The 20,631-nt window shown below is 41.2% G+C and overlaps 1 protein-coding gene and 1 pseudogene across 1 annotated transcript; one reads left to right on the forward strand and one right to left on the reverse strand.

Moving 5' to 3' along the window:
* The first annotated feature begins 132 nt into the window (after positions 1-132).
* ubac2 (UBA domain containing 2) lies at positions 133-7,384 on the forward strand. Its single transcript, XM_027278160.1, has 10 exons — positions 133-345; positions 735-859; positions 2,391-2,510; positions 2,897-3,003; positions 3,603-3,726; positions 3,858-3,905; positions 4,116-4,224; positions 4,962-5,104; positions 5,209-5,355; positions 5,633-7,384. The coding sequence occupies exons 1-10, from the start codon at positions 315-317 to the stop codon at positions 5,738-5,740; spliced, it is 1,062 nt and encodes a 353-aa protein (XP_027133961.1). The 5' UTR covers positions 133-314; the 3' UTR covers positions 5,741-7,384.
* Positions 7,385-8,105: 721 nt separating this feature from the next.
* On the reverse strand, positions 8,106-8,249 carry LOC113745731 (uncharacterized; annotated as a pseudogene).
* Between the last annotated feature and the right edge of the window lie 12,382 nt (positions 8,250-20,631).

Genomic DNA, 20,631 nt, shown 5'->3' on the forward strand with positions numbered 1-20,631 from the left:
ATTTAATGAATAAAAACACTAAATGATACAACCTGACAAACAACTTCTTGTGAGGTCATCTCGTCTTTAATACAGAGCAGCAGCGCCCTCCTCAGGTAATGTTACTATAATTTAAGATAACTGCAAAAAACACATTTTGTCCTTCACGGGCTGCTGTCGGAGGCCCTCCCCTCCCCTCCGGTCTCTCCCCCCTCACAGTCACAGCATGGATCCACTCTCCAACTTTATTTCGCCGTTTTCCTGTTAGTTTCACGTCGCTCTTAGGATTAACAGTCTTCGTCTGGATTCCCTCTAAACTCATTTTTTTAAACACCATGTTTACGACCACCGGCTCTCGGGGCCTCTGTAAGTATCCCCGACCTCGCGTTAAAACACAGCCGGGCGGTCGCAGCCCTCTCGCGGCTTCCACCTGCTCGGTTCCAGCGGTGACAGTTAGCTTAGCTGTTAGCTCACATTCATTTCCTGCTCAGCTGTAGAAATGAACAACCTGACGTCACGTTTGGCTTTTTTCCTGTTAGTCGGTTGATTAGGTTAAAGTGTCATCGAGTAAATAATCGAAGTTGGTTGAATAACAAGCTACATTTGTAGTCCTAAAGATGATATCTCTCTCTCTGTGTGTACAAGTCAGACGTTTCTCTCTCTCTCTTCCACCTCTTATTGTACATTATGCAAAAGCTGCTCACTGAAGACTGTCCCTGTCTTAAGCTGTGTTGTTGTTGTGTTGTTGTGTACAGACAAGGCTCCTCTGTCTAAAGGCCTCCTGCTGGTCCTCAATGGTCTGACTGTGATGCTCACCTTGCTGCCACAGTACCAGGAGCTGTTCCTGTACAACCTGCAGGCTGTCACACAGCAGCACCAGGTACTCCTCCAACATTAGATTAGATTAGATATACCTCATTCATCCCACCAAATGTGCTTGTTACAGCAGCAGAGGAAAGTGTAGCATACACTACAGAATTAGAAAACACAATAAACAGACAGAAATATCTATAACCTACAACAATAAACATGAAAAACAATCAACCTTCAAAACAGACAAGTACTGAGGATAAAAGTGGCATGATATATAAAAAGAGTATTGTAATGTAAAGTGACCATAGTGTGAGAAATATTGCAAAGGGGCGGTCGGTAGCGTAGTGGGTTAAGCGGCCGCCCCGTGTGTGGAGGCTATAGTCCTCGCTGCAGCTGGCTCAGGTTCGAATCCCACATTTTTTACTGCGTGTCACTCCCCCTCTCTCTGCCCCCTGTCTATCTTCAGCTGACCTTTCATTAAAGGCATAAAAGGCCCCAAAAAATTATCTTTAAAAAAAGACCATGCAAAGACCATGATACAAATAATAACTGCAAAAGTATAAATGAAATAAAACATCTGAGATGAATGATGCCACAGCAGCTTGTATACACAAGGTAGATAAGAAATTGCTCATCAGTAAGAAATATATATATATAGAAGGACGTCATGTCAGTCCGTCGCTGAAGGAGCTGTTTAAGGCCTCCACAGTCTCATGCAGGAGGTGCGAGGAGTTGTTTATGATGGATGTCTGCCTTTGCTAACACCTCCACCACTTTCTCCATGGACTCCAGTAGAGTGCAGTCCGGGACAGAGCTGCACCTCTTGACAAAGTCTTTTTCTGTCTCCTGCCCTCCTCAGCAGACGAGCGGCACAGTGTCATAGCAAGTCCTGCATACTAAGAGGACCTTAGTCTCCTCAGAAAGTGGAGATGACACAACACGTCTCTGTTGTCAGTCCAGTTTATTGCTAAGGTGAACACCCTGGTATTTTGTATGCTCCCACCATCTCGATATCCAGTCCCTGGATGTTCATCTGCGTGGTTTGAAATGTCTTCCTCCTGAAGTCAATCAGTCCGTCTGTGTGTACAGAGGTGAGAGACTAAAACTAACACCCAGTATTGTCCAGATTTCGTGCGTGTGTGTGTCTCTGGGTGCCACATTCTTCTGCTAATAGTTTTCTTCAAGTTTACAACCACACGTAAAGGCACAAACGGCTAATATAGACATGCAAATGTCGAGAGATGGTGGATGACGGGCAGCAGCTTAGCAGGGTACCCTCCTCAAAGGGCACCTCATATTGCCCAGGAGGTGAACTGGCATCTCTCCTGCTACCAGTCCACGGACTCAAAGGTCAATGACCAGAAGAGTATGTCAGGCTCGAGGAACATGAAGCCAGTTCACGTCTCTCACTCGCACACACGACCACCTTTAATCACGTTAGACCATTTAGAGTAACGTCATGGGTGTCATAGAAAGTGATGGTGAATCTTCTTGATGATTTGTGAGTTATTCAGACAAAGTCATAATGTTTTCTATCTCCCCCTCTGTGTGTTAGATATATATGTGTGTGTATGACTATCCCCTCACTTGTGCTGCAGGTGTGGAGGTTTTTGTGCGGTCGTCTGTTCTGTCTAGACGTGAAGGACGCCTTCTGTAGCAGCCTGCTCATCTACAACTTCCGAATCTTTGAGAGGAGGTTTGGCACCAGGAAGTTTGCTGTAAGTACTAAAATTATTGAACGACGAATACAGAGACGGTTACACAGAATACAAATGTAATAAAGTTGCTGATATTCTTAGGATGGATGCATTTATTGTGTGTTCATTTATTTCTTGTCCAGTTCCTGTCATAAACTAAAGCAACATGTAAAGATCTTTTGTAACAGCATTAAAAATTATGATCATCAATCAGAGTCAGTATGAAGTTCACCTCAGTAGCAACTTCCTCCTCTTATGGAAGAGGACACACAGCTTCCTTATCTAACATGTAGCAGTTCTCACTAACGTGCTGTGTAACGAATATGAATCAAAAGGAGTGAAACTTTTGAAGGCTTACATTTTGTAGGTATTCTAATCATCGCATAAACTTTTCTTCTTACTTCCAGTCTTTCCTGTTGGGTACTTGGTGTCTCTCTGCGCTGATGGACTTCCTGCTGGCTCAGGCTTTCCAGTTTTTATTTGACTATGAGGTGGAGGAACTGCCCGCAGGACTGTGAGTACCTTGGTCACTTAAAGCTTCACCGATGCATATTCTGCATCTCTGAGAGAACAGCATTTTTCTCTCTGAGGATCCTGCAATTAAAATATAAATAGCCTTGTATTTAGTTGGGTTTATGATGAGTTAAAGCAAAGTTCAAACCAAGTGTCACATAAGTGGAAAATCTTTATTTTTCATCCCACATATCACCATGTAAGCCTTAGGCAGCATTGAATTTTTAATTTCTTAATCCCCTCCCTGTGTTATATTTGGCTCTGTGGTATTTAGATGATGGTGGACTGTGACAGCAGCATACAGTCACACCTCCACAAAAGGAAGGAAATAAAAATAGGTTGACACATTTGAAATAAGAAGTTATTAAAACAACGTTGACTCTCACAGAGTACTGCTACATATCAGTTAATTTCTATGTTAATCTCTGGTGTGTTTGTTTTGTTTATTCAGTATTCTAACAGTGGCTACTCTTTCTAGGGTCTTAATGTCTGATCAATAGCTGTTAAAGTGATTTGTATTCAGCCCTGTAGAGAGAACAACATTTTAAATGTTGATATTTTTGTTTTTTCCTGTCATCTCCACCCTCTCAATCCTCGCAGGCTCGCTCCAGTCTTCTCTCTGTTTGTGCCTTTCTATCTGTTGATCCCCAGGATGCCGGTCACCCAGGTCCTGGGCCACATCCACATCACAAACAAATCTCTGGTCTACATTGTAGGCTTGCAGGTAAGCCCATGTTCTGCTAGTGTGGAGATGTATGGATGTGTATCTTTCTCTTTAACTGTTTTTTGAGATGACATGCTTTAGTCTGATCTTCATTGTGCCTTGTCTTCCTCTCTACTCCTCCTGTGGCACAGCTGTTGACCTCAAGCCCCTTCATGTGGCTCCTTGCACTTAGTGGGCTGGTGAGTAGCCGAATTCTTGTTGAAATTTACAGCATATACATGAAGCGTACCAGTATTTTAAACAAACATACAGGTCGGCTCTGTGAACTAACTTTTTGAACAAGTAATTTAATTTCCTCTAATGTTTTTTTTGATACAGACCTGTGGCTTGAGGTTTGTGACTTCAACACTATTGATTTTATTTATTTATTTAATCAATGTGTCTTTCAGATCTCAGGCGGACTGTACCACTCCAATGTCCTGTGGTTACAGAAGCTCCTCTTTGTACCCATGTGGGTGTCTCGTATTGGACGGTATATTCTGGAGCCACTCTTTTCAAGTGAGTCCAACCGTTAGTAATCACGTACACAAATCCTGTGCAAATCCTTTGCACGGTGACCAATGTTGCATGTCCTGACATGGAGTTGTTGTCTCTCTCAGTCCCACTGAGGAATAAAAATATTCGTACATTTAGACAGAGCTGTACAGTTCTCTATCTAATATTCTCTCTGCAGGTAAAAGATTCACTTTGCCTTACCAGATTTGTGTGTCCATCCATTTGATTAGATAGTAGTATGAAAGCATATGATATTGTGACAGTGTAATAATTAATATCCGACCCACTGGAGATGGGATTTTTTACATTCATGCACACTTTGCATCTCTCTAATGTCTTGCCTTTACTCGCTCATCCTCTCCAATATCTAATCTAATCTTTTGGGTCATGTGAACAGTAACTTAACACCTCCTTGAAAACCTTGTCTTTGCTGTCCTCAAGTGGTTTACCTTTCACCTGGCCGAGTAATGTGTTGTACCTCAGGACATTGTGATAACACTGTTAGGTTTTGTTACAGGTTAAGCCGAGCATACACGCACAGATTATTGTTTTTCAGCCTTGTGTTTGCTCTTTAAAACCTTAACGGCAATCTAAGATAGAACAGGACAAATATTTATAGTATTCACAAACAACAGATGCATACAGTATCTTTAAAACATGTCAAAAACAGAATTATTTTACCTGTTCCTGTCCAGATATTTTACAAAAGATGAAATCTATTTTGTTTCTTTGTCATCAAGGCTCCCAGCCAAGCAATGAGACACCCCTGGGGATGGGTGCCACTCTGGACATCCAGAGGCAGCAAAGGATGGACATGCTCGACCAACAGCTGCTCCTGGCCCAATACAACGAGGCCAGGAGGAACACCAGACACCAGCCACAGGTGGATGGGCACACATACTCACAGACTTATTGCTGCAATGATGTACAGATTATATAATGTCTACATCTGAACAGAGTTCTTAGATCTGCTCTGTGTTTGTGTAGTCGGGGTTGTTACAGTGGACCAGGTTGTTCCCTTCCCTGAGACAGAGAGGGCAGAACCGACCCCCATTGCAGCCCCGCCCCCAGGCGCAGACACCCCCATCTACACAGCCACCCCTATTGGACAACTCTCCTGTCGCAGAGGAGCAGGTAGGCGTTCCTTTCTTCTGTGGCCATTGCATTGTTTTTTTACTGGTCATTTTGTTTTTTTTAACGTGTGGATGATTTCTTGATATTCTTTTACATATTTTATGACCTGAATATCTCAACAGCTGACTTCTGTTCAGCTTGATTTTCTGGCCCACCTACGCCTTTCTTTTCCTTGTGCAGGGTTGTCTTATGAAATATTCCCAGGTGATGATTTGCTCACTGCTGCTATCTTAGCTGATGTGTCTCGACATTTTTTATTAATTTTTTTGTCCCACAGGTTGCACGGTTGGTGGAAATGGGTTTTTCCAGGATTGATGCCCTCGAGGCACTCAGAGCTTCAAATAACGACATCAACATGGCAACCAACTTCCTCTTGCAACACTGAGAGAGAGAGAGAGTGAGAGTGCTCAGTGAGAAAAACAGAGGTGAAGGAGGACAGAGAGAGAAAGCAGGAAGAGGAACAACCAAACCAGAGGAGCCAAAAGCGAAACGGAAAGGAAAAAAAAAAAGATGGTGGATGATGGAGACAAACGATATTTGTACAGATAATCTGAAGGCTGTGTCACCGCTCCCTGAAGCGGTGTTGGGCTGACCCAGCCTGAACTGAGCACGATAGCAGGCTGATTAATGAAGAAGTGTGAAGCACAAAGTGGGAGACATTTGCGTCATAGCTTTCCTGATGGCCGTCGCCACGTGAAGCAGGCGTCATTGTTCAAAGCAGATGAGTTAGACCTCTAACTACAAGTGGGGGGCGCGGGGGGTTCCCATTGGAAAATCTACAGAAACCAAACAGGTCAGAGCTTTCGTCGCAGTACAATTTAAAAACATCTTCGGTCCAGTGGACGAAATATAAAGTGGGCTTTTTGTTTAAAACAGAACTAACGCTGAAGCACACAAATCAGCTGAGATCCTTACGCACCCTCTCCACATGGATACTGTCTTATAGCTATGTGAAATAGTTTTATATAACCGACATCCGTCATGTACTGCCAATAACCAGCATCTTAGACCGTGATAGCTGGCGAGAGATGAGTATGACATGGAAAAGGTTTTTTGACACATTGGATCATTGAATCATTACGGCATCAATCAGGTTTCATACTTTATTTTCAGGATTTTAGGGCATCCAGTCCAATAATATGAGGGGAAACGTGACACTGGTTGTACTTAACTCCATGAGGAGGCATAAAGGTCATGATTACAACTTCAGAATGTACGATCCATAAACAAGATAACCTACTTTACCATGGTTTTATGGCACAGTTGTTATTTCTTTATGTTGGCAGTCTTTCGTGGAAGTAGCAGGGCTCAACCCTTTCCTGTTCGAGATGTTTTAGCAAAGCAGTCAGCCTGACTGACAGCCTCCGTGCGAGCCAAATTCCTTCCTAGCTGATTGGTTTAGCCCATTTGTAACTCTACAACTACACTTCTGGTGACAGACAGGGCTGTTTGGCAGGATACAGGTTAGATGGGCTATCTCAGGGTCTGTTAATGACATAATCACATTTGCAGACATGAGTGCACATACACAGTAGCCCTTCAAGGAGGTCATGTCTCACATTTCATGCTCTCACGTGCATACGCACACTCCTCAAGGTTATATTTATTTGGTTTTAGCTGAGTTTGAGTCTTTTCTCTGCCAGCGTACATACAGTATCTGAATCTTAGCAAGTCTTAAAAGATGGATTATATTTATTATGCAACACCACGACAAGAGAAATTTATGGAGACTATGCACTGCATAGTAACTACTTTGAGTGTGTATAAACGTGCAAAACTTTTGTCCAAGAGAAGTAATATTGCAGCCACTATGTATTGATGTCAAAGACAGATGCTAGTTTTATATTTTGTGCATAATAATATTGATAATATATGACCACTGAGATGAGTCTGTCCTTTGTGTGTATGTATTTTTTTAGAGTGATATAATAGTATATGAGTGTGATGAGGGAGTTGTTGCATGACAACTTCCTGATGACCTGTAATGAATCATATGTGATCTGTGGAATAAATCAACTTCCTGACTGAATTATTGAATTATTAGTTTTTTTCTGTCACATATGAGGTATTGATTATTACAAATAGTCTACAGCATTCTCCATGTTATCACATCTTATTGATTATCACACTCTAAAACCATAAATGTTAATAACGTCTTTGGTGAGTATCAAATCCCAACTGTAACAATTTACAGGGATGATGCTGTTATGTGAAAACTTATTTTAATAGTTTTTATGCAGCATATATCAGATGATCACCATATAGTACAAGTACAGTATGGTTTTCCCTGTTTGAGTAAGAGTATGTTGTTTCCTGGCATCATAGTCTCAAATTTAGGGGAATCGTGACACTTGTGATACTGCTTTTCATCACACGATGGCACTCTTATGCTAAAATGAGGCATGGGTTCATTCTATGGTTCATTCAAATCAAGAGAAACTGTTCACTATGTCAGCAATGTTAAAGCCCTTGTGTTCAATTGGTAGTTTGTAGTTAGTATGTATCCTGCTAAGCATTTAATCATCTTCATAATCACATACACATTTTTCTTCAGAAATTTTAGATGGTTCTTTTGATGCCTCTAACAAGTGATTCAAATATTCATCACACTGAGGTCACCTTAACCACTTACTGTGCATGTTTTGACTTGACTTCTTAACTTGTTTGTATGCCTGTTAAGATTAACAAGCTCCAACCTGGAGCATCCTTTCAAAAAAATCCTCCCACCGTATTTAGGAGCCGGCACCTCGTTGGCCAACTGCGTCACACCACATCGTCCATTGGCCTAAATTTGGGGAAGCTGCAGGGGTCAGCACAACCAGACTGCAATGGCAGCGCCTCACCCTGGATGAACGACCTCCTTGATGGTGGTATCTCCACTGCCAGGTACATATGAGTGGAAAATGTGAGATACAACGAGGAGGTCATTTCCAGACACAGCCCACTGGTTGATGGTGCCCACAAGGTAAAATCCCCACTGCACTGCTGCACAGGTACAGTGCCACTTGCATTGCATGCAGGCTGATATGGGAGTTAACTGTGACATTGAAATGAAAAAAAATGACAATAATAATAATTTAATCTTTATATTTAATCACTTAGACTGACAAAATTCTCGTCCGTCTGGGAACAACCCCTATCCATTGGCCATGAGGGTGAGCCGTCCAGGGGAGACACCTCTCCCAGAGCATTGGGCGAACCCGTGGAACCCAATCTCAAGTATCCGCCTTCCCTGGGTTTCACCATGCAGGGAGCCTGTTTCCACAATCTGGCATACCAGGTGAACCTCCGTGGCTATACACCAGCATCCGCAAGGGCAGGAGTTTCATGTTCCTGGAGACAGACAGACAGAGAGACAGAGACTGCCCTCTCACTCCCTGGCCCTTAACCTTAACCTGGTTTAACCAAGGCTAGATAAAACAGAACAATTTTGTTTGTGTTCAGTGTGCCTTTGCGCATTGTCTGTGCAAGGGCCTTGTTAAAGATTAGAGTATCTGGGCTTTTAAATGGGTTTGAACCTCAGCTAGAACCTTTCTTTGTAGAGTTTGCATGTTCTCCTCATGTCCGTGTGGGTGCTCTCCAGATACTCCAGCTTCCTCCCACAGTCCAAAAACATGACCTTAATAGGTTTATTGTTGACTGTAAATTGTCTGTAGGTGTGAATGTGAGAATGAAAGGTTGTTTGTCTCTATGTGCCCAGTGATGAACTGGCGACTTGTCCAGGGTCTACCCCGCCTCTCACCCAAAGTCAGTTGGGATCGGCTTCAGCCCCCCTGTGACCCTGATCAGGATAAATGGTTACAGATAATGGATGGATGGCTTTAAATCCACAGCTGCTTTAGAAATATTCCTTTGTGTGTTATTGTAATTCAAATGTAATGTAAGTGTATCTGGGGTAAAGGAAATATGCACCAGTAAGTCTTAAAGCAATAAACGTTTGGTCTAAAAATGTAGCCATGTTGTTGTAAAGAAATCCAAATGTTGTTGGAGTGTTAGGTTTCCTTTTGTCACTAGATGGAGACATTGAGTCAGATGTGTGATCTGCCACACCCACACGCTCCCATTATTCCACAGACAGCTCCAGCAGACAGTCTTGCTCCAGGGAAGGCTGAATATCAATGTAGAGAAAATGTGCACATTTTTGAAGTCAAAGAATTTAAAATGGCTTGCCAACTTATCCATGAAACACAGGAGACAAAATTATACTTTGAGCAGCCTATAATATATTTTGCATCTTGTATGTGTTGCACTTGAAATCTTATCCGAACTCCCAAAAACATTCAACAAATATTTTTACTTATTTATTTATTTATTTATTTATTTTACCAAAGGGTCTCCTGAGTTCACTCCCACACAGCCCCTTCCACCCTCAGCTTGACGTTGAACCCAGTCATGCAGTGCGACTTTTAATGACTGCTGAATTGAAAAGCAGCTTAAACCAGAGTGATTAATATCTGTGTGTCTCGTTGTGTTTTAGTGTTTAATTAAAGACACTGATTAAAGGGAAGAAAAAAAAAACTTTACTGACAACCAACCTCATTAGGCTGATTCTTGTGTGAAATGGCCACTTAATGTGCAGCATTAATCACGCCTCATTTGGAGGTAATGATTTTGATTTTTGGAGCTTTGGGAGGACATTTTAGTCATTTCTATTAAAAAAACAAATAGGATACAGTATACAATGATGGGTGTCCATGGGTTTTGACATCATGTCTTGTATATTTAAACTACTATGTGCACAATGAGCTGCATATCCATGTGTTAGAGCACCAGTAACAGAATGATGATGTATGTTCTGGGGGTTTCTTCTAGTCTGGCAGAGAAACCATTATCGCTTACGGCACAGCCGACTGTGGCCTTGAAACATCAGCAGTTGTTTCGGGCTATTTGTCATTTCAGGTAAGCCGTCTGTGGCTCTATTAACCAAGGCCTACTGGACTGTATATCATGACCTACCTGTACTGTGTAGGAACAGGGTGATGGCTGTGTGTGTGTGTGTGTGTTTCTGCTCCTGCACTTCTATCCTGAGAAGAGTTTTAGTATTTTCTCATGCTTGAAAGAAATAAACTCAGAGGTTAGATGAGAAGATGAATACCACTCTTAAAATAGTGTGTTAAATATGAAGCCAACGCCAACAGCACAAAAAAAGGGGGTCAGTATTCACCTACCAGCACCTCTATGCTTGCTCAATTATTACACGTTATTTCTTGTGTTTTAACAAGTACAGTTTCCTATTTTTAGCTGAGAAATCGTGTGGCATAACCCTGCAAGCGAGCAAATTGTTATTTTTTATTTATTTGTTATTATTAGGTGCATGCCGAGTTCTGTCCAACAGAGTCAGACTAGCTGTTTTCAACTCTTTATGCTAAGATAAGCTTTTTGGCAACTGGCTGTAGTTTTTATGTAATGGCCTAACACAACACTGATATGAATATATACAGTTATGGTAACCATGTCGGCAAACATGTTGGCAAACAGTTGTTTATACACAGCCAGCTAACATTATCATTCACTTGTAATCACGTCTGTGGCATCCCTGGCAAATGCAAGTCCAATATTCACTCTCCTTTTAACTCCGTTCCACCAACTCCTGAGATAAATATCTGGCTCTTGCTAGTTGCTAAATGCTCCACTGTGTTTGCCAGCTATTTGCTGATTTTTTGCCGCCTACTGTTTGATGCTGGGCAGGTAGTGGGTAGCTGGAAACGAGGTTGGTGAGAGATCTGAGAGTGAAAAACGAACAAAAACAAAGAGCTGAAAGATGCTAAAATGCCCCCTGGAGCTCAGGGGAACGGCAGGTTTGAGTGTTGGTTCTCTGTGGGTTTGACCTCTTTCCACATGACGCATTTGATCCATTTCTAATATGTACGCAGTATTTTCCATGTTTTGAAATGTACACATTTGATTTCTTTTGATGTTTTTATCCACTGGACTGATATGTTCGTGCTTCACTGTTTCAATGTGAGTGAATTACCCGTTGATGCTGTGCCGCTGACATGCATGTATCACTTCAAACAGCCAGAGGCCAGCACCAGCTCCAATCCTGTCTCTGCTATATTCCCTCGCCAGATCTGTTGCCATGGTGAGTGCATGCCGTTTTTGTGTGGTTGCCATGGGGACCCCGTATTACAGCCTTCCTCCTTCCTCTCATCATGTTTCTGCTTTATCATTTGTATGCCTCCTCTACACTAATGCATTAAAATAAACATTAGCAGCACAGGGGAGTGCCCTGAGGGAATGCCTTCTGTAGAAACACGCCAAGGCATTCCTGACACTGTTTCAGTTCAGTTGGTGACAGAAAAAAAAGAAATACCACAACAGCGAGAATGACTTTCACAATGTCACTTTGCATGTTTGACAGTGAAAATATCAGATGTATGAGAATAATTCAGAACAATGCCGCCTCTTTCTCTTGCTCACTTGTGAGCCCATAGCTAGGAAAGGCACGAATGCCAAATGCTTCCCACTGATATGGTAATAATATTCAAGCTAGTGCGCTTTGAGATAATGACATCATTTGTTTGCTCGATTCCTTCTAACAATTACAGTCTGTCCATGTCTTTCACATTCGCAGGATATTGTGTCTCTGCATATGTTCTGTATGTGTGAGTGTGTGTGCATGTTATGCCTGCCCACATGTATCCACTTGTATGTGCCTGAGTGCGCTGTGCACCATATGTGTGAGTGTTTGTAACTCATTCTCAGGGCAGAGAGCGAGCAGCAAAAACCACTGATGTTTTTGCCCTAGTCGTTTTCAGAGGAACTTCATACTTAATGATGCACAAAAATGTACCTGCCTCCAGGCCACTTAGGGGCTTGGCATTTCACATTGTGTGCTGGATCGCTTATGCTACTGTTTAGTCTGTGCTTGCTTTGGTTTACGTCGATAGGAGGGCAATCTTCTTTAATCATTAGGGCTTGACTAGGTTCACTTTAGGCTTTGTGGTTTGTTCAACCTGTTTTTCATCTTCCAGCAATGATGACAGCTTTTGCACTTGTTTTCCTTTTTCTTTTTTCTTTTGTTTGTTGACATCTCTCACTAGATCTATGCCTAGACCTGCCCGAGTCCAATTATAAGAAACCCACAATCCCACAAGATGCTAGCTGAAAAACAGTCATTTGCAATCTCCAGCATCTCCAAAAAGGCTTTCTCTGCTCCAACTCTCTAATCAGCATTACTGTGAGGTAAGCAGCCATCACTCTTGACCATCAGCTGTCACTGACGCCAAGAATCTACCCGTCCTTGTGCCTACAAATTATGAAACCTTTTGGAGAAGTTGTCCTCCCATCATCGGGACCACATAAACAGCATTTGGATGTTATGACAGAGATGATGATTACCGCATCTGTTTGTGCTGAGGTGACAGAGGTGAGATTTATTTGAGGTGACTAAGTCTGAGTAACAGATCAAAACAGGTGGCCACTATTATGTAAGATGACAGCTAAACTAAATTATTGGTTGTTGGCTTTGGAGGAGAGAAGGAATAATAGTTACCACCGGTGCCATCTGAAAAAATTATGACCTAATGTAGCTGTGGCTGTTTCCTGCTCTCTCTCACACACACACACACACACACACACACTAATGAAATTCTGATAAACCACAGACACTTACAGTAAAGCTTAAATGTCCAGATTGTTGACAGGAGTGGAAACATCTTCTTTGCTCTCTCCCTCCTCTATAAACTATACCTTGCTTTTTCTTTTCTTTTTCCCGTGGCCCTGTGCAGCACTCTGTATACTCCCAGGAATCTTTCTGTGACCTTTAATAAGGTTCACTTCCTCTGTAATTGTACACACACACGGTATGGCATGAACGCATGCTTCGTGCACGGCTGCGTTTATTTTTATGCCCCGGTGTGCTGTGTGCATGCTTGTTTGTGTGTGTGTGTGTGCGTGCGTCTATAAATGTGATGAACACAGAGTGCTCATTCAGACTTCTAGTTAAGGTGAAGGTGTTAAGCTGATGAAAGCTTTCTTTTCCGTCAGCTCCTCTAAGTGAACTTTACACACACACACACACACACACATCCACGCTCCAGCAGATCCATTACATCCGGTCTAAAACCAACTTCGCTAAACACTTCCGACATTGTCCTGACTGTCGAAGCGTCCAGCTGTTAGTGCATTTATCATGGAGGCTTGCAGCTGATTCTGGTTGTCTTTCTGCACCGCTGACACACAGCATGAAGATGTTTCCTTGACTCAACAACCAGGAGAGAGGCCCTTTTTTTTTAGCAGACCCATCTTCTTTCTACACTTCTTCCTTTGCTCTGTCCATCATGATCTCATCCTACGTGTTTTTGTGCTCCATCTGTCTTTCTAAGTAGTGCTAATTGGGCATCCTGTTAGTAAAATTCATGGACTCACCATCCTTTTCCAGTCAGTGCAGCCTCTGGACACATTAGCAGTCAGCAGGTAAAAAGAATGGACAACGTGACGTCACCCGTAGGTTTGTGGAGAGCTGTTCTTACAGCTCAGAATGTTTGGCTCCTGGCTAATCTAGAAATCAGTACGCTCACTGAGCCATCTTTTCCAAATCATTGGTAGACCTGAGGCTGGCTGAATGATGCCTGTTTGCTCAATACCCCCGGTACAGTCGTCATGAACGGGGAATGAGACCAAAACTATTTTTTTGTACCAGGCTGTGAACATGTTTATTTCTGCTGTGAAGTTGGACATTTTAACATGGGGGCTTATGGAGATTGAATTGTTCTGTAGCCAACCTCAAGTGGCCGTTTGAGGAACTGCAGTTTTTGGCTTTCCTTCACAGCCAGAGAGGTTGCAGCCTGGTCTACACATGGATTTTTGCTCTTGCAAATAAAGGGGTCAACGTGTCTGCTGTCCTTCTTATTATGCTGAATGCCTTTGAAGAGGTTGTTTTGCGGATTGCGTTGTGATGAGTGTAAGGACAAGGGTCTGAAATCTGTCTAACTCATTAGATAATTATTTGAATTAGAATATGTACAGCACTGATATTTGGAGCACTGGCTTCAACTTCGTTAATCCCCACAAGGACTAAGCTCAGCAGGGACTGGGGGGTGATGATAATAATACGCTCTTCCAGGTTAACATCGACTCAGATCCTACAGATGGATGCTAGAGTGAGGAACAAAACATTCATGAAACATTTAAAATATTCAACCAACCAGATACAGACATGAGCAATTAAATATTTAATATTTAAGGGATCACAAACGATTTACAAACATGAAAGCCTGTGCTAAATTTCATGCCAATCCAACCAGTAGTTGTTGAGGTATTTCACTCTGATCAACCCAGACCGACATTATCGTTCCTAGAGCCTAAATCTTTCAAACCCCTGATCACAAAGAAAACAAGGACAACCATCGTAAAAATGTATTGAATTTATTTAACACAGTTATGAAAAGCAGAAATCCTGTTAATGAAGTCATACAGTATGCTCAACCAGAGCTCAATCATGCCAATAAAACCAATAAATGTTCACTCACTGCATTTTATGACATCGTCTCTTCTGTTTGGCTGAACAAGATAGAGTGGAAATTACATTTAATGTGCCTGAAAATGAACAATAGGGAAAAACCCACCCACCAGATCCAAATTATATTCTTTAGTTGAATGAACAGTGTAGTGTTAGCTGAAGAAGTGGAGAAAAAAAAAAGATGCTGGCACCTGGATCAATAATATTGAGCTCACTGACAACAATACAAATACATACATCTTTATCAAAATACTTCCTTTTGCACATCTGCTTGCTCGCGTGAATGGCCGGACACTTTGATCACCTCAGTGTGGGGACTAAGATAACACAGAGCTCACCGTGTTCTTTTAGTCATGTTTAAACACAAAGAGACCCCCTCCTCCTCCCCTTCCCTTTTTAGTCTGTGCTGATTCACAACGGTCTGGAACCAGCCAGCTCTGGAAGCTTGTCTCCATGGAGACAAGGGTGGGAAGGAGAGTGATGATGTTGCTGGCAGAACAGCAGTCCCGAATCAGCCATGTGTTTCAGTATGTGCTCGTGTGGGTATACAGGAGGCAAACAAAGAAAGGGATGATACTTTTGTCTCTAAAAAGAGAAGGTAATTTCGTTGTCTAGCACTGCATGTTAACAGGATAGCTTTTTTTTTTTTTCCAGTCAGAGGTTGAATACGTGACCTGTCAAATCTGAGGAGAAATCAAAGCGCTTGTGTTGATAAGTAACGCCACGCTCATCATGATTGATGGCACAGGTTGTGACAGGCAAAGAATGCAACCAATTTCTTGCAACACACATATTCTTACAGGTTATAGATAGCAACACAAAGAAACAAAGAAACATTTAATAACCGGTTTTCAAGACGAAATGCCAATATGTACGTAGGCATGGCCCCATCTCCTTTAAATGTCTTGTTTGAAAGGGATGTTGGTAGAGGTGAGGAGGAGTCAGGAGCCCCAGGGGTCCCGTTAATAAATTCACACAGGGTCTGATTTCAGAGGAACTAAGCAACTGAGGTATTTGGCAATCAGAAGGAATCTGGTTTGACATAGTAGTGTGCATCGCGGCTAATGTTCATTGCAGCCAAATGCTGAAACACATTTAATACATGCCTACAGAACTGGAAATTTAGGCAGCAGTAGACTGTGTGGTGTCCTGGATTTGATTCACAGTCTTTTGTATTTGTCAGACAGAGCCATGGCGGCGTTACAGTCGCAGTCATTTCTTAACTGAATTGTTGTAAACTTCAAAATGCCACAAGTTTGCAGTTGCACACAGACCTGCTGACAGTGATGATGATGTGGTACAATGCAGGTGTGCAGCTTTTGTATCTGCCGCTGAAAGCATCATTGTTTTGTTGACCTACAGTGACCCAGTTTACTAAAATTAAGCCCAGAGCTTTGGGTGCCATGGTGATGGAGAGGTGTTAATGGGAATTTTAGAGGGGGTGGATGTGGAAATGGAGGGGAGGATCGGTTAGTCATGTTTACAGTGAGGTATGTGTGTTCATGAGACATGAGGTAATGACACACACAAAAAAAGACCTCACCATTAGACCTCATAGTTAAAGTCTTAAGGCTATTTAAAACCTGCTTTTAGATTTGTAAAACCCTTAACCCTTAAAATAGAACATGGACCAACATGTATGCAGATGATACAGTTATTTTTTGCAGTGTGTTGACCCTTGCTAAAGCCACTGAGCACTTGCAAAGTGCTTTTAATGTCAGACAGAACATCTTGTCTCAACTGAAACTTAAGCTCATGTTATTTTCTAATGCCAAGTATAGGCGAACAGAATATCTCTTCAGTGGTCACTCTTGAAGGAAGGGTTATTGATAAACTCCTATAAATACCTGGGAACCTTGTGCTGCTTTACTGGTTAAATAAAAGTTAAATAAAATAAAATCAAACTGTGTAGATTCTAGAGATGGTTCAGATTTTTACTGTTTTAAATCATAATCATAATATCAGATCTGGATCCCAATCAAATTAGAACTAGATTTAAAAGCTTGATTAACATAGAAACTAAATTACAAGACTACGTTTTTAGATTTATAAGGATTTTATTTTGTATTTTTTACCTGCATTTGATAGCAGACAGGAAACAAGGTGAGTGAGAGAGGGGTTTATGAAATGCAACAGAGGTTTCCCATGAAGCAAACCAGGTACATTATCATTATATGGCAGGACTTATCACGTACATGATTGTCACTGTTAACACTGTATTATAGTGAGTTACTGGCTTGCAGGTTGAAGAGAAATGCTGCACACTCAAATGTGATGCAGTTAGTTGTGTAATAACTCATTATTTTATTTTATTTTATATTAAGCAAGTTCAAGAAGACTGAAGACTATGCTTGACCTGGTTAGTATGTTCAACAGACAGAGGTAAGTCAACAAGGCTGGGATAGCTCACTACTGTAGCCAGCTGTGCTGATTTATTATCTGTCTGGTCTGTTACAGAGTTAGGTTAAGGTGCAGGAACTATCTGCTGGGCCAAATAAAATGAAGATACGATGTTTCATTGAAGTTTGAAACCATCTTTAAACCAAAGCTGCCTAGTTTACCGTGTTTGAAGGTAAACCAACACAAGTTAGATGCTTATTGCTGTGAGTTTGTAGTGTGTTCACATTATAGAGTGTTCTGAAAACAACATTTTGACTGGTCAAAGCTTGAAAACTCCAGGTGTAATCAATCATTAATGTCGTTAATCAAACCTGTGCTTTTTCATGCTTTCACAAGTCAAAATGTCTACTGTGAAAAAACGCGACATACTGAGAAATTCTGGGAGCTACTGACAGAATTAAAAGAAGCTCCAGGGTAATCGTTGAAAACTACAAATTGTATGCTGATATTGTTTTAACAATGTATCTTTTAATCTGTAATTACAAGCAGCTGAGGAGGAATTTCATCAAGTAACTCATTTGACAAGAAACTGTCGTCAAATGTTGCTAATTTAGGATATTTATCTAGTGTGACTACAAAGTAAGCATTAGGGCTGTCAGATGTTTTATTCCTGTTCTGCAAAAACAATATACTACTAGTCAATAGATCAAATAAGTGAGGCTGTTAGGCTGTGCAGGTCATTTAAAGGCATTAGCTCCTTTTGTTTTGTTGTTTCTGTGGAGAAATGCCTGTGATTTTCCAAACCCTCAAAGGAACTGCAAACCAAGAATAGCCGCTTAATTGGTGTTTGTCGAATAGTCAAATGTTCGTGTCACTTTGTCTGCCGTTTGTCCACAGAGGCTAAATAATGTCTATCCAGAGTGCATCAATAGATTTTGTGTATTGATATTCTTCTGATTGAACACATTTGAGGGTATGATGTTCTTTCCTTTTAAACTAAAATCATGTTAAGAATAATCTTTAAAGATGTTTAGCAGATACCTGAAGTGATGACTTTGATTCTGTTGTTTGCCAGAGTGAGCATGTGTAAAGGGCTTAGCACAGCAAAATAACTCTTTCGCCGAAGGGCTGTTGAGAGAGATAACGTAGCAGAATATATTATGATGATATTAACCAAGACAACAATGACTGACGTTTAGAGCTGCAGGGATAACAGACTTATGGCATAATCAGATTTCTCAACATAAAGACATAGTGATGTAGCAGCAGGGGCCTAGGAGAAAACAAATGATATTTTAATGAATATAATAAGGGACATCCTATATTTAAAATATCCAAACCAGGAGTTATTTAAATGGATTTGAGTTAATAATTGTATTTCATTAAAAATAACAGGTTGCTTTCGATGTCCTATTTTATCCTGTGAGTTCAGCCACATTATCACTTTGTATTGTGATATTGTTTTGGTCCCACATGACAGGGCCCACCTCACATATTTCCTTTCTTCACCTCACTCTGCCGTTTGTTTCACTCTCTCTCTCTTCTTAGACAAAAAAACAAAGCTCTCTCATGCCGGCGCTCCATCTTCTGGGAATGCCATCCTGACATTAATGGCCCATTTAAGCAGGTAAATGTAATTTCATGCTGTTTCAAACGAAGTTATGTCAAGCTGTAATGGTAGGTAATGGGGCTGTGTGCTGAGTCACTGGAATAAGTTATCATCTGATGCCCAGATCCATTCCATGACTCAACAATTATAATTGTAGAGAACAAACAGCACATTGAATATTCATATAATCAGGCTGTAAATAACTGTAAAGAACATTTTTTTCTCTCATTTGTTTAAAATGTTTTTTTTTATCATTACACTCTCAAGTTTTATAAATTGTTATTCATAAAGATATACTTCCATACAGTGCAGATATCAAGCCCAACACATGTGTCTGCTGAATATTCACCTTATTTTTCAGGGATCATGTGACATATATGTTCAATGACTAAATCCAATACCAAATATCAGTTATTTTTGTTCTACAAAGGATTAAATACACATTAAATATAATGTTCATAAGTTTAAACAGTTGTGCACATCAGGACACATAACATGAATTTTTGAGTCTAAAAACTTTAAATTACAACGAATATAAATAAACATTTAGACTTGATTTACTTATGTATAACTAGTGAACTATCTTTGGAGCTCAGTGTAAATACATGTGTTTAAGCACAGACTGAGCTCAAGATCAGAGCTGTTTTGATTTGTCGGATAGGAAACTGAGGCAGAGAATAGAGGTCATATGGAACAATGGGAATAAACCAAATTCAACCTCTCACCATCACTATCTGCTCTAATGGCCTGCACCTAAACCCATTGTTTAAATAAGCTGGATAGAGAGAAAACGAGACATGACGGTTACATTTGTACAACCTTGTAAATTACCTGAAGCGAGCACTTACATTACCACAAAACCATGTAAATAAACACTTTTGGATTTAATTGAACTAGACTTCCATAACAGAAGTAGTTTTTCTTCGCTGCAACAGTTGACTGAGCCAAAACATCAATCATAAGCGAACAGACTGATCACAAAGGCACTTGTTTCTTGTCAGAGCCCCCCAGGTGTGTTTAACATTTCAGTGATCTGTGGCTGTTTCGAGGTGAATCCTGGAGCTGGAGTGCAAGTTTCATCAGGATTAAATGAAAGGAATGTTGTTTATGTCAAAGCTTTCTGTCTTCTCTGGTAGATTCATTACTTTTCTCAGACATCTCTCATCACGCGTCATAGGGGAAACAACTCTCTCCGTTTTAATTTAAAGGCACTAAAGCTTACCTGCTTCTGTTTACTGTAAATATCAGGATGAATGCAGGTTTCCACGCCCTATCTCATCTTCATCGTACTGCTTATTACTTTGCTTTGGGGGTGGACACCTTATCATTAAGGTAGTTATGAAATGAAATTAGAGTAATTAGAAAGGGTTGTTTCTGATGCGCCATCATGACTGAGGAAGTCTGCTGTTAGCCTGTTGTTGTACTTTAAGTAACTCTCTTCCTCTCCCTGGCAGCTCCAGCGCCATGAGACTGGATTGACTGGAGAAATCAGGCAGCCCGTGGACATTGCTGTGTCAGCAACAGCAAGGCGAGTGCAAGGCTCTTCAGCACATTTAACCATTCTTACTGTGCTCACGAGATGTAGGACAATATTAAGACCAATACACATCTCTCTCGCACTGACGCACACAGAAAGATGAATGCAGATATTTGTGCGTCGCATGTGCTGTACATATAATGCAGAAACATGTGAAAAGCCTCTGCGTCAGCACCCCGACCATAAAAGTGCAAGAAGCCTCAAGAGTAAAATCAAAATGCAAAGATCAATAGTCAGCTCTTTGTCACGTTTGCTCTGCATGCCGCATTAGTTTTTACAATAAGCAATCACTTGTGATGGGAGTGCATGGCAGCAGCAACAATACAC

The sequence above is a fragment of the Larimichthys crocea genome, chromosome III (assembly GCF_000972845.2).
Source record: "Larimichthys crocea isolate SSNF chromosome III, L_crocea_2.0, whole genome shotgun sequence".
NCBI classification, from domain to species: Eukaryota; Metazoa; Chordata; class Actinopteri; family Sciaenidae; genus Larimichthys; species Larimichthys crocea.